At 40.2% G+C, this 14,358-nt stretch overlaps 1 protein-coding gene across 2 annotated transcripts in view; it reads right to left on the bottom strand.

Annotated features, from left to right (window-relative positions):
• Positions 1 to 14,358, bottom strand: part of LOC119735796 (solute carrier family 22 member 15-like) — a 37,945-nt gene that overhangs the window by 17,596 nt on the left and 5,991 nt on the right. Inside the window, exon 2 of one of the 2 annotated variants that reach the window (XM_038209731.1) lies at positions 666 to 985. In XM_038209731.1, the coding sequence (XP_038065659.1) occupies positions 666 to 914 (249 nt within the window). In that variant the 5' untranslated portion in view covers positions 915 to 985. The remainder of the gene's footprint in view (positions 1 to 665; positions 986 to 14,358) is intronic. The other variant, XM_038209732.1, reaches the window with a different exon arrangement.

Here is a 14,358-nt window from a genome sequence, read left to right as displayed (position 1 = left end):
GTCGTAGCTGCGACGCGTCCTGTGATCCATTTCACAAAATACGTCGTAAGTGCGACGCGTCGTAGGTGTATTTATAGCACAACTCGGTGACTGTTTTATGTATTTAGTCAGCGTACAGTAAATAGTCGTCTGATATTCAGCAAAGAGTCGTCCGATCTCAGCTCGAAATTTGTTAAAACGTAAAACAAAATGGCGGCCGTGCGATGCAATTTTGAAGGAAAACAAGGTCTCATTGGACTGTTATAGCTACTTTGAAATTTCAACTCTAATATTCCGGTCTAATTCATAATTATTCAATGAATTTTCTATTTACAACTTTACACACATTGCCTCGGTATTATAATCTTGTTAATGTAATGTTTATGGCATAAAACTGCCTTAGAAATGACTCTTCTTATTTTGCGACGACCACTAGACACGTCGTAACTTGCGACGTGTTTTAAGCCGTTGTCAAGGAACTTACGACGCGTTCAACACATCGCAACTTTCGTGAAATGGAAGATACGACGCATCGCGAGTTGCGACGTGTTACACGTCGTAACTCAAGTTGCGACGCGTCGCAGCGCTTCGTGAAATCGGGTGCTGGATGCATTCAGAACTATGCGAGGGAACGACGAGTTAGCGTTTTGGTGATTGACAGCTCTTTCCTGCGGCCTTATACTCACCTCTGTGACAATGGACGTAAACTCATTGGAGTAGGTGTAATGAGAACACGGTCGGGCCTTGGGGCTACAGGGATGCACTGTGGCGCGGGGGTTGTCTCCACAGAAGACATGCTGGGGCTCCTTCCCGACGAACGCCAGGGCCAGCATGTGCATGGCCATGAAGCCGTTCATCGACGCCAGTAGAAGGAAGTTGGACTTCTGGACTCGGCCAAACTCCCCGACAGTCTTGAGAACCTTGTCGAATTCCATTTCTGTCGAGGTTTTTCTACTTGTGGCAAATGGAGGTTGGTTGTCGTGCAATCTGTTGATGAATCAGGTTTCTGATAAATGAAACAAAATATAGTAACTTATGAAAGTATTGCCTAAAATTGTAACTAACTCAAATTTCAACACAACATGTTCAAATTCATAAATAACTAGAATGAATTCTGATACAATTGTGGTAGTCTAATGGTTAAAACAAATCTATTATGAAAATACATGTACATGCAGAATTTATCTTGACTTTGCATTCCCCATTTCCCCCATCACATTTTTACCATGGAGGAATAAGAACAAATTTACCAACGACACTATTACTATGTAACCTTTTACGTAACTTCAACAGGTACAAAACAAACAAAACAAATAAACAAACCCCCCCCCCCCAAAAAAAAGAGGGGGGGGGGCGGACTTTGAAAGTCAGTAAATGGGATTTAAGCTAAGTTGACTTTTATTTCTTTAAACGATGAAGTATGATGATGAGAAGGGTATTATAATATATTTCCTGGAATGCGGCCGATCATGCCAATTTTAATTGGGCTACCAAAAAAAAGTACACAACCATCCTCCTTTCAACACTGGGCGCTTTTGTGTTATTCTTGCAAGAACCAACCATGCGAGAACGAATTTCAGGGGTCAAATTTTCGGCGATCGTGAAGTGTAGGGGCCCTGTTTTGTTTTGCAATATAAAATGTTTTATATTGCTCAAAAATCACTTTACAATCAAAAGCAGACTTTTCTCAATTCTAATGATACCCGTTTTGCAATTTTGAACAGATTCTTGGGGTAGAAATCACGATTTTTCTGCGCAGTTTGTGCCTTGCGATTAAGCGCGCCGTGCGTGCTCACGGTACATCGCGCGGTGATCGCCATCTTTATTTTCGGGTCGCGTGTTGTCGCCGCGCTGTCATCGTCATCTTACCCCCCAATTTCCCTAAAAAAAAAAAAAAGTGCCCTCTATCTATGACATACCTGTTTATTGAGGATGTCGCCAACTGGTTTGGGTAAGTCCAATAATTTTTAAGTGGATTTTGTTCCCTTATAGGAACCGGGCCCTACACTACACGATCGCCAACATTTAGACTCATTGTGAATCCTGCTGCACAGTGCCTCGCATCTTGACCTCCTTATCAAAATCCCAAGAAAGAGGATGTTTTCAGGAGGAAACCAACCGAGTATCAAGTATCAAATAATGAAGTAGGCCTACATGTAGGTGGGGACGTGCGAGAAACTGTCCTTCTAAACTGCGTCAACAAGCGTCAACAAGCATCAACAAGCGTCAATGGTCGTCAACAAGCATCAACAAATTTTGTATATGCTTTTGAACATTAAAAGTAGCTTTATATGGTAGAAAAGGCAATAAAGAACATCTTCTGCATATCAATTAAACTTAAAATTATTTAAAAACTTGGTTTTTTTTAACGCGAAATGTACGATGAGTTTGTCGAGTTTGGGGTGGCCGCCATTTTGTTTACGTGAAGCTAGCCGTACTACGCATGCGTGAAGTGTACAGAGGCCAGAGCCATACTACGCATGCGCGCAGTGTACATCGCCGTCCAAACAAGATGGCGGCCAACACTAATCGACAAACTCATTGTACATTTCGCATTCATAAAACAAGTTTTTAAATAATTTTAAGTTCACTTGATATGCAGAAGATGTTCATTACCATGATTACTGCTTTTTCGCCATATAAATTAAAGCTACTTTAGTTTTAATGTTCAAAAGCAGCCATACAAAATTTGTTGATGCTTGTTGACGACCGTTGACGCTTGTTGACGCTTGTTGACGCAGTTTAGTAGGACCCGCGAGAAACAACATTTAAATGATTTATCATGTTTATGTTTACATTAGGCCCTACGGGTCGCACTAAAAGCATCAACACAGCGTCAACACAGCGTCAACACATGACAGAAGCGTCAACACACCGTCAACACATCCAAAACACATTCTGAATTGACAAAAAAGGTATATAATTGTTAAGCATAGAGTAAAAGAGAATTTCCATCAAATGGATTGACTTTCCATTTTGTTGTTAAAAATATAGTATTTTCACGCGAAAAAATGACCTTTAACTTGCACGGCCGTTGTCCGCCATCTTGACTTCGCACAAAGCTTGGACTACACCATTTCAAGTAGGGGTGGGTAGGTAATGACATTATCTTATACACAACAGAGGGCGCCTTGATGCAGAGGGATACCAGTGCATTCTGATCTGTGAGAGACTGAGGGACTGAGGTTTATTGTACAACGCTATCACCCTTTAGCATAATGGAATGTTCTGCACTGCCACTGAGGCAACATGGCAGCCAATCTCGGAGCGGCACGGAGAGCCAATTTTCTTGAACTGAAAATCGCAATTTTCAGACGTTTTACTAGCCCGACTGCGTCTGGCCGTACAGTACTATCGCAAGCTCTGTAGTACGGCCAGACGCTGAATGCTTCCAAAAAGACTGAATTTTTTTGGCCGCCGATGTAGCGATTTTGCTACATCTTTCGATCGCAATTATCTTTTCATCCAGGACACAAATTTCCAAAGTTAAGGTTTGTAGTCGTAGAGCAACTCATACCTTTTCGAAAAAACGTTGTTTGGTCTCAATATTTTCATCCATCTGGCCACAAGACGAATTTCAGTCATCAGATTCCACAAATATCGTCCCCCATGCGATCCCCCATGCGATTTCAAAATGGCGGCCGCGCTGTAATGTATGCAATATGCAGGCGCGCCCGAGTAGTAGGGGAGGTGGGGGAACCGGAGCAAAATGGAAAAAATCTGCGGCAAGCCTGAGCACGCCGCTCTCGATTCTAAAAATAGTTGGGGAAAAATATAGGGGAATCCCCCGATCTCAAAAAAAAAAATCTGACGCCGGGTGTGGGGGAGAAAAAAAAAAAAAAAAAAAAAAAAAAAATCTGACGCCGGGTGTGGGGGAGAAAAAAAAAAAAAAAAAAAAAAAAAAAAAAAAATCTGACGCCGGGTGTGGGGGAGAAAAAAAAAAAAAAAAAAAAAAAAAAAAATCTGACGCCGGGTGTGGGGGAGAAAAAAAAAAAAAAAAAAAAAAAAAAAATCTGACGCCGGGTGTGGGGGAGAAAAAAAAAAAAAAAAAAAAAAAAAAAAAAAATCTGACGCCGGGTGTGGGGGAGAAAAAAAAAAAAAAAAAAAAAAAAAAATCTGACGCCGGGTGTGGGGGAGAAAAAAAAAAAAAAAAAAAAAAAAAAAAAAATCTGACGCCGGGTGTGAGAGAAAAAAAAAAAAAAAAAAAAAAAATAAATCTGACGTTGGGAGAGAGAGAGAGAGTCACCACCACGTGACCTTGAAACGTGTTGAGGCACGATAAAAATTTGGCGTAAACAACGCGACCTTGAAAAATGTGTGAGTCACCACCACGTGACCTTGGGAATTTTTACTACAGTCAAGCTCTCATGGTTTATGAAATAATTGATCGCCCTCCAAAAAAAATGAGAAAAAAAATATTATATTTCTTATAATAAAATGGAGAGTAATATGTTCAGACCGACCGTCAAAGGATATTCTAAATGGAACAAAGCTACGCTGCGTGATTACGTGCAGCGGTATAATATACCGCACAATGAAAATGTTTCTCTTACTCGTAAAGTCTACATCGAGGGGATAAAAAATTATGAAAGTCAATTTAAAAACTTGAGGAAAAAGAAACTTTATGAGCTCAAACAGATTGTAGACGAACAAAATCTAGAATACGTACCGACGGGTTATAAAGGACGAGTTTTGAAAAAAGATTTACTCTCGGCGATTAAAACATACAGACAACCCGAATACTTTACAGAGTCAGCTTTTAGAGAAACGAGAAGGTTTAGAAATTACTACAGAAACTGGGAATTAAATCCCAGACTTTATAACCACGATTTAATCAAGTTTTTTGATTCACACAAGGAACAAATAGTCAATAAAATCAAGTCTGAATTGAGAGAGCTCAGAGGTTTAAAAGTAGAGCTTGTATTAAAAATAAGGTATCGAAAAATCAAACCGGATGGTACAATCGAAACGATCGAAGCTATTCATTATAGCAAACCGAAAGCCGTTTTAAATCAAAGTCAAATAAAACAGGTTTTAAAAGAGGAGATCGAAGAGCTATTCAAAAAGGATGAAAGGTATACGAATCAAGGATCGGGTTGGGCAGTCGATACAATACTCGCGTTATACATCAACATCAACAGATATAATCCAGCGAGAGGTAGTTCTTACATAAACCTACCCGAACATCTTAAAATTAAACAGGCGATGATCAACGTACAAAACAAAGACAACGAGTGTTTGAGATGGTGTTTGAGATCTGCCTTGGGGTTATACACAGACAAAGTAAAAAATCAAATAAGAAATAATCCTAAATATAAAATCAACGAAAGCAGACCGTCGATTTACACCAAAGACGACGGACTCAGTTTTAAAGGCGTTGACTTTCCGACACCGGTCGATCAGATACCCAAGATAGAAAGACAAAATAATTTATCGATAAACGTATACGGTTATGAGGGTGAGATATATCCATTATACGTGTCTAAAAACTATGGGTCACGAGAGATTGATCTGCTTTTGATTTCTAAAGGTGACAAGCATCACTATTGTTGGATAAAATATTTTACGAGGTTGATGTACGACGTTACGAAACATAAATGTAAGAAATATTTTTGTCGAAGATGTCTATGTCATTTTACCAATCAAAACAAATTAGACAGACATATCGCCGATTGTAAGGGTATAGATGCGCATCCATCAAAGATTGTATTTCCTATGGGTAAACCAAAATACATAGACGGGCAACCAGGCGAAAGAGACGTACCGATATTAGAATTTAAAAACTATAGGCACAAACAAAAAGCACCATTTGTCATTTATGCTGACTTTGAATCCATACTACAAACAACAACACCCACACAGACACTAACATCTAAACCTACTCACTCAGACAAAGAGACAAACACAAAAAAGATTAACGTTCACAAAGCTAGCGGTTATTCGCTAGTTGTAGTTCGATGCGACGCTAAAAATTTGTATCAAGAGACTTATAGAGGCAAAGACGCTTCAACTAGATTTATAACGACGTTGTTACAATTACAAAGCGATATTAATTGCATATTTGAAAAACCCCAAACCATGAAATTTAACGAGCGAGCTAAAGACCATCATGATAAAACAAACGCGTGTTGGATTTGTGAAAAACCAATTTATCCCAATTACTCGAGCAACTGTCAGTGCCAGAAGCCCAGAGAACCCAAGACGATAAAACAAAAGAAAGAATATCAGTACAAAAATAGTAAGGGATTTATCGAGTCTAAATGTCTCGACTGCAAAAAGAGCATTAATAAATTTAGAAAGGTGAGAGATCACTGTCACGTCACTGGTAAATATAGGGGTGCCGCACACGCTTATTGTAACCTCAAACTACAAATTAAACCCGGTTGTACACCGATACCGGTCTTTTTTCACAATTTACAAAATTACGACGCGCATTTAATCATGCAGAGTATTTCAGAGTACGGTAGCCAAACAGAAATACAAGTGATCGCTAAAAATTCAGAAAAGTATATTTCGTTTTCGATAGGAAATCTACGATTTTTAGACTCGTTTAGTTTTATGGCATCATCGTTGGATAAATTAGTGAAAGCTTGTCCAAAAGAGTCGTTTCAGCTACTCAAAAAGCATTTTAAACATCCTGACTCGCTATTACAAAAAGGAGTTTATCCGTACGAATATATGAACTCGTTTGATAAGTTTCAAGAGACCAGCCTACCACCCATCGGCAAGTTTTATAGCAGACTAAAAGACGAACATATATCGCAACAAGACTACGACAGAGCTCAACGCGTGTGGAACGAGTTTAATATACACAATCTAGGAGAATATCACGACTTGTACGTGACTACCGATACGTTATTACTTGCAGGTGTATTTGAAAACTTTAGAAGAACGTGTATTACAAACTACGGGCTAGATCCAGCCAATTATTTTACCGCACCCGGATTGTCGTGGGATGCTCTATTAAAACACTCGGAAGTTAAACTCGAACTATTGCAAGACGTAGACAAACATTTATTTTTTGAAAAAGCAAAACGAGGAGGTATATCGAGCGTGGGTGGAATGAGACATCACAAAGCCAATAATCAATATCTCGATGACTACGATTCAAACAAACCCTCGAGTTATATCGCTTATCTGGATGCCAACAATCTGTACGGTTGGGCTATGAGTCAATATCTACCGTACAGCGATTTTAAATGGACACCCTCGAAACCGTTTACCGAAGAAAGAATATTAACGCTTAAGAAAACGTCCAACACCGGTTACTTTTTTGAAGTAGACCTCGATTACCCGCACGATCTACACGCCAAGCATAACGATTATCCCCTAGCACCCGAAAATATGGTCATACCCCAAGATTGGATGTCTGATTATCAAAACGAGTTATTGGATACCGAACCTAGTAGCGACGTACAAAAATTAACGTGTACGCTTAATCCAAAACAAAAATACGTGTTGCACTACGTTACGTTGCAGATGTATCTCAAACTCGGCTTGAAATTAAAAAAGGTCCATCGCGTGTTAAAATTTAAACAAGCGCCTTGGATGAAATCTTACATCGATAAAAACACGCAACTCCGAACAAAAGCGACCTCTGATTTTGAGAAAGACTTTTTTAAACTGATGAATAACAGCGTGTTTGGTAAGACGATGGAAAACGTTAGAAATCGAATAGACGGTTACCTACTGAGAGACAATAATGAGAGCGATCAAGAAAAATACAAAAAAATAATTCAAAAACCGAGCTATAAAACAACAACGCCGTTTCCAGAATGTGACCTGTCGTTTGTCGAAACATATAAAACGACAACCGTGTTAAACAAACCCATTTACTGCGGAGTGAGCATCTTAGATCTCTCAAAGACGCTGATGTACGATTTTTATTACAACCGATTGAAAGACAAGTACGGAGATAAAATCAGGTTGATGTATACGGATACGGACAGTCTGTTGATTGTCGTTTACACGGATGACATATACAAAGACATGCAATCTCACGGGCGACACTACGACTTTTCGAATTACAATCTGGATCACGAGTTATACGATCCAACCAATAAGAAAGTGATCGGTAAATTTAAAGATGAGTTTGGAGGTAAGGTCATTCAAGAAGCCGTTTGCGTAAGACCTAAGATGTACTCGATTTTAGCGGATGACAACAACATCACTCTTAAAAAAGCCAAGGGGGTCACAAAATCGGTCACTGACAAAAAATTAAAACACCGGCACTACTACGACTGCATCTTTAAAAATAAATCTAAAACAGAAACGATGACTCACATTAGATCGGAAAATCACATCCTTTACACCATATCTCAAAATAAACTATCGTTGAGTCCGTTGGACACAAAGAGGTACATTTTACCGGATGGAATACACACGCTCGCTTATGGTCACCGTAATCTAGATATTAATTAGGCGGTAATTGCGTGTCCTCGGGTACGACTTGAAGCTCTTGTCTCACAAAACTCCTTTTTGGACCGTTTTGAAGGTAATAAAGAGTAGGACCCGTCGTGACTTTTTTACCGTTAATCATTTTAAATTGACTCGTTCTTTTTTCCACGTAATAAATGTCTACGCTCCAAATGGGATCCGTGGCTCTTCTCGAGGTTCCACCCTCTTGCTCGCCCGGGTAATATAAATATCTAACCATGGCATCTTGCGGTAATTGTTGCTCTTTTGTTTTAACGGGGTTAGCCGGCGATTGCCGGACCTGTTCAAGTTTAACCGCCTCTGACGGTGCTTTAGCTATTAATCTCGTCGTTTCATCATTTATTGCCTTGACCACGCTGGGTAATCGTTCGACCCATTGCGTGTTTCTACTCTCGGGATTTAACATTTCTTGAGCGTACTGATGACCAAACAGTCTCTCGGCTAGCGTTCGGTTAAATCTTTCTACGATACCCTGCGATCGGTGGTTTCCTGGTTCACCTACGATAATCTCGACGTTTTTTGAGGTCATCCATTTTTTAAATGCACCTTTAAATTCGGTACCGGCGTCTACTCTCAACGTTTTAGGGTAACTCAAAGGAGATCTCGCGTAAATCTTGACGATAGCATCTTGGGTGGAATCCGCCGTTTTAGAAACCAAAGGTTCTGCTTCGTGGTATCGACTCGCTACGTCGACAACCGTCAAAGCGTATTTATAAGTCTTGCGTTTTACTTTATCCCAGGGTAGGTATAGCACATCCATTTGGTGAAAGTCGTTTGGTGTTTCAAACTCTCGCGAAGTACTCGTAGGCCTGGGTACATATGCAGGACCCGGCAGATAAATTTGCCAGATCGCTTGTTTTTTAAGCCAATCCCTGATTACCTTTTTATCGAATTTGGTTTTATCGTGTAAATGGTCGACGGCGCTTTCACCTTTCCAATAACCGCTCGGGCTATAATACAGTTTTTGAAGTTTATCCATCATTTACTATAATAATAATTTAAAAGGCTTTATACATTAAATATATGGCGTCAGCTTTTGCAATGATGGTTGGAGGTGCGATCATAAACGCCTTAGCTTTTGGGGGTTCAAACTTTTTATTTTCAAGTCTAAGGGATGATGGCAGCGAAGAGCGTAAGAGACACGATTTAGCGACAGAAGAACTCTCGGCCGCCAAATATCAGTGGCAACGAGAACGAACGAAACGACTCGATTTTCTCAACGAACGTATCAGAAAACAAAATGCTTCTAAACAAACATTTTCCAACGTAGACCAAGCGTTGCGTTACTACAACGAAATGACCGGAGAAAACGTCGAGTTACCCCGCGAACCCAAACTCGAAGATTTTTACGAGCCTAGCGACCAACAAATAGAAAAAGAACTGGCGTTTATCGCGGGAGGAACGCTTTTGGTGGGCTTCTTGGCTTACAGATATCTTTAAATTTAAAACTCGTATAAATAAAATGAATGCGTACGGAAAAAAGCTCAATCCCAGCAGGCTATTAAAAATACCCAGATCTATCAAGGGTGAGAGAAAAGAGGTGGTCATTACCCACAATCCTAGTAGTATATCGGCGGGGCAAACGCTGAGAGTTAAGTTTCCTCAATTGGGCGTAGACGACGTGATCGTACCCGGCACTTGTAAATTAGCTTTTAGTTTAGAACTCGACGGTGGAAGCGACGACAATAGAACCATTTTTAGCAATTTGGCCAGAAATTTAGTCAGTGAAATCAGCGTCAGGCTTCAAGGTCACGAAATTATAAGTTATCGTAACGCCGACGTGTATCACAACTTTAAAGACAATTGGATCAACAGCTCGGCAACTCGAAACATGGCGTACTCGGGCATAGAAAAAGAAAACGTGTCTAAACTAAGAATTGGGGCTGGAGATGCTAACGCGGGCGCCAACAGCGGTAAAGATCAGGCTATCGCGGATGCCTATGGTAACAGATATTGTATTCCCCTAGACATTGACATACTGACTTCGCATCACCCTTTTTACCCCAGCGGTTTAAAACAACCTCTGACGTACGAGATAAAGTTTAACGATCACGAAAAAGTAGTCAACAGTTCAGATACGGCGGCGATGTATTCTATCTCAGACTTGTCTCTCGAATACGAAGTGGTGACCAACAGAGACCTAGCTATCACCATCAGGAATAAACACAAGGGGTTAATGCAATATCTGTTTGATAAAATCCACTCGCTAGAAGTTAGATCCGTCAACAAATCGGACACGCTTTGGAACGTCAGCGTCAATCAACCCATCAGGAGTCTCAAGGGTATTTTGTTTTTGTTTAAAGATCCCGCGGTCAAAAATCCGCAGCGATTTTACAATCCAAAACTAACCAAAACATCGGTGACCGTAGAAGGTAAACCCAATCAACTCTACAGTCAAGGCATGTTTCAGTATCAACACTGGAACGAAATTAGCAAGTTCTTTGGAGACAGCGATACCGAAAGCGGGCGCGGAGTAGCTAAAGACTTAAATTTGACGGGTTTTGACCTCGGAGACTACCTAAAAGACAAGTACGGTCTGTGGCTCGATTTTAGAAGTAACGACGACAACTCCGCTCACGGATCCGGTAGGAAACTCGGAGACGGAGGAGGCATCAACATTCAATTTAACAGAGAAGCCGAAAGTCAAGGTGACCTCACGATGTACGTATTTTTGGTCATGGATGCTCAATTGAACTTGGAAGACGGGAATTTTAAATCTCTGTTAAGTTAAAATGACACAACCGCATTGCGCTTTAATCGTCGGCAAAACAAATTCGGGTAAAACCAAATGGATTTTGGATCTGTTAGAGTCAGACTATAAAAATACATTTGAAGCGATAGTCATCATTTGCCCTACCATATTTAAAAACAAAACGTACATCGAAAGAAAGTGGATTCAAGCAGATCCCGAGGTATACCTCTGCGATCCGGATTTGTACAAGATGACGCTCAACGAAGCGATCGATTTTTACAGTAAAATATTCGAAGGTGTTGCCACGCTGTTTATCGTGGACGATTGCTCTTCGGATCAAGAGATTAAATATCGTAAAAAGACGTGCGCGCTAAGCAAGATGGCGTTTAGCGGAAGACACGTAAATCACAGCTGTTGGTTACTGACCCAAAAGTACAACAGCGTTTTAAAAGATTATAGAGAAAACACGGCTTGGTTGGCGTTATTTTACTGCAAAGATAAAACATCGTTTGATCAAGCGTTAGACGAAAATGACGTCGTACCCATTGAAGAACGAGATTATATAAAACGACGTTTAAGAGATGTGAAATATAGTAAATTGGTCGTATACACCGAACCTCCAGTTAGTTACGAGCTACTTGAGTAGGTCAATAACATAGCTCATCAACAAATAGGACCTAGCTCATCAACAAATATGACCTAGCTGCTTAACTAAAATAACCTAGCTGCTTAACTAAAATAACCTAGCTGAGTAATAACCTATTCAACAAGCTACACAGGTATTACAATTTGTTAATCAACAAACGTCAACAAAATACATTTTGCTGTTAGTAAATGATAGCAATATTCGAGTATTTGCAGTTTTTGGCTATTATCGTCATATCGATTAATTTATCGTTTTACACCTACGAGTACCTTCGCTTGTGTAACAAAGTTGCAACAGCTACAACAAAATTAAATTCCTTTCTAATTAAATGGAGGACCTAAAACTGACTTTAACGAACGAACAAGATCACAACGCAGAACATAAAGATCGTTTGTGCGGTGTCGTAGCAGCCGGAAACTCTAGAAAGTACTTGGGAAAGGAATACACCGTTAAATATATCGAAGCTCTTGACAGCAAAGAACTCGACAAATTATATCATCTGTACGAAACTAAATTTGGAAATGAAATTGTTAAAACCGTTGGTAAATACACTTTGAGTTTATTTTCGAGAGTGTTAGCCGTTGTTACACCCGTACAAGTTTTAGGCTATAACGTCACTATAGATTCTGAAGAAGAACTCACCAACGACTTGAGTTCCGATCCTATTATAAGCGCGAGTATGGCTGGTATGTTGAGCGACGTTTGTTACAAGTACGGAACTTTAATATCACCCCTAGTTGCTACGATTATCACAACAAAACATTTGAAATTTAATAAACCTAATATAATAAATGGAAGATCAACAAGCAGCGACAGCACCGATCACAGCTCAACCAGCAGAGACAGAGACGCCCCAACCGATAAAAACAACGTCGTCACCGACGGTAACGAGAGTGACCAAGACTAAAAATCCTAAACGAATACAGCAGGGTAAAGCTTTAGCCGAGCACAATAGACAGATGAAATTAAAATTAGCAAAAATGGACGTAACATCGGACGAAGCTACGAGCTCACCAGACTACAACTCTTGGGCGATGTGGGGTGCAATAGCGTCCATAATAGGAGTGGGGCTGCTGGTACTAAAAAGTAAGGCAACTGCGCCGGTAGTACAGCCAGTGCCGGTAGTCACACAACCCACTGCACCCAGCGCCCCCAAAACGCTAGACATGGAATAGATCAGACCTTTTAGGTCTGTAGCTAAACCAGCAATTTAAAAACTGTTATATTAAAAACGATGAGTAACTTTGACACCAACGGAATAGCTAATACGATTTATCACGGAGCCGTCATATCGGGTCTTTCGATGGGATACGCCATGGTAGGAGCTAAACTACTCAAAATGAAAGCGCCGGATTTAAGCAAACTAAGCGTAGAAGATGCGGGTAAATTGACGGGTATTATAAGTGGAGCTCTGGCCACGCAAAATTGGCTGGTGACACAGGGTATACTACCGGGCAGTATAATGAAAACGGCATAATTTAAATAGGTTTATTAAATAAATGGATGAGGGAGGATTTTATGATCCAGACTACGAAAGAACAGATGATTACGACGATGATGATTATGACGATGATGATGTAGCAGAGACCAATGTAGATGACGACTTTGATACTACTACACCACCGGTAGACACAGAAAGCGTCCTCGGCACGGGAACAATAAGCAGATTATCTATAAAAGTAATAAAAGAAGATGTTGATTCATTTTACAAACAAAATAATATAGACCCCGCGTTTATCGACCCCAACGATTTTGAAATTGGTAAAGACAGAAATCTATACGTTAAAACATATAAAGGTCGAGAACCATTATCTTATAGACGAGGTGGTCAAAGAATATATTACAAATTAAGTACCTTACAAAATAAATATGGTACCGCATTTATTCGCGACACCCTCAAAATCGCTGACTATAAACCAACACTACTTGCCAAACTAAAAGATAAACTCGAAAAAGTACAACCCGAGAGTATCCCCTTGACAGAACTACCCAGAGCCACCGATGAGGTAACCGAGATTATAGACGATTTACAACGCGACACCAGCGCTCAAACGGAGGGGTTAAATTACAGAGAACTCCAGGGTTTAGACAAAAGTCTTCAGACGTTGAGAGGTAGCCTAGAACTTAATGTGGCGCGTCTCGCAGAGGTAGACCAAGAGATATTTGATGCCGAACATGAATTGGATGATCCTAGGATAAGCGAAGAAGAACGACTAGATTTAAGGATTAAATTAAGAGAGCTAGATGATGAAAGATCTGCCAGATTAGAAGCCGCAAAAACCGACTCAGAGGGACTTAAAAGTCAGATCAATAGAATCAAAGAAACGATTAATAAAATATTAGATAAAGACACGACTCTAGGAGAAAAGATTAGAACTCTGTTTAGAGAACAAGGTGTGACTGTAGTGAGCATTTTAGCCGCTTTGAGTTTAGCCATCAGCACGATAGTGAGTAGCATCGTCGCTAGCGTGAGAGGCGCGGGTGCCCCACCCACGCCAACACCAACACCAACACCACCAAAAGGCGGTATCAAAGAGTGGATTTCAAAACAACTCGCTAATTTTGCATCTGCTCTTCAAAAACTCGGAGTGAGCGCGTTGGGTGC

The sequence above is a fragment of the Patiria miniata genome, unplaced genomic scaffold (assembly GCF_015706575.1).
Source record: "Patiria miniata isolate m_02_andy unplaced genomic scaffold, ASM1570657v1 HiC_scaffold_29, whole genome shotgun sequence".
In the NCBI taxonomy this organism is placed as follows: domain Eukaryota; kingdom Metazoa; phylum Echinodermata; class Asteroidea; order Valvatida; family Asterinidae; genus Patiria; species Patiria miniata.
The sequence above is the reverse complement of the archived record's forward strand: the minus strand, read 5'-3'. Positions and strand labels throughout refer to the sequence as shown.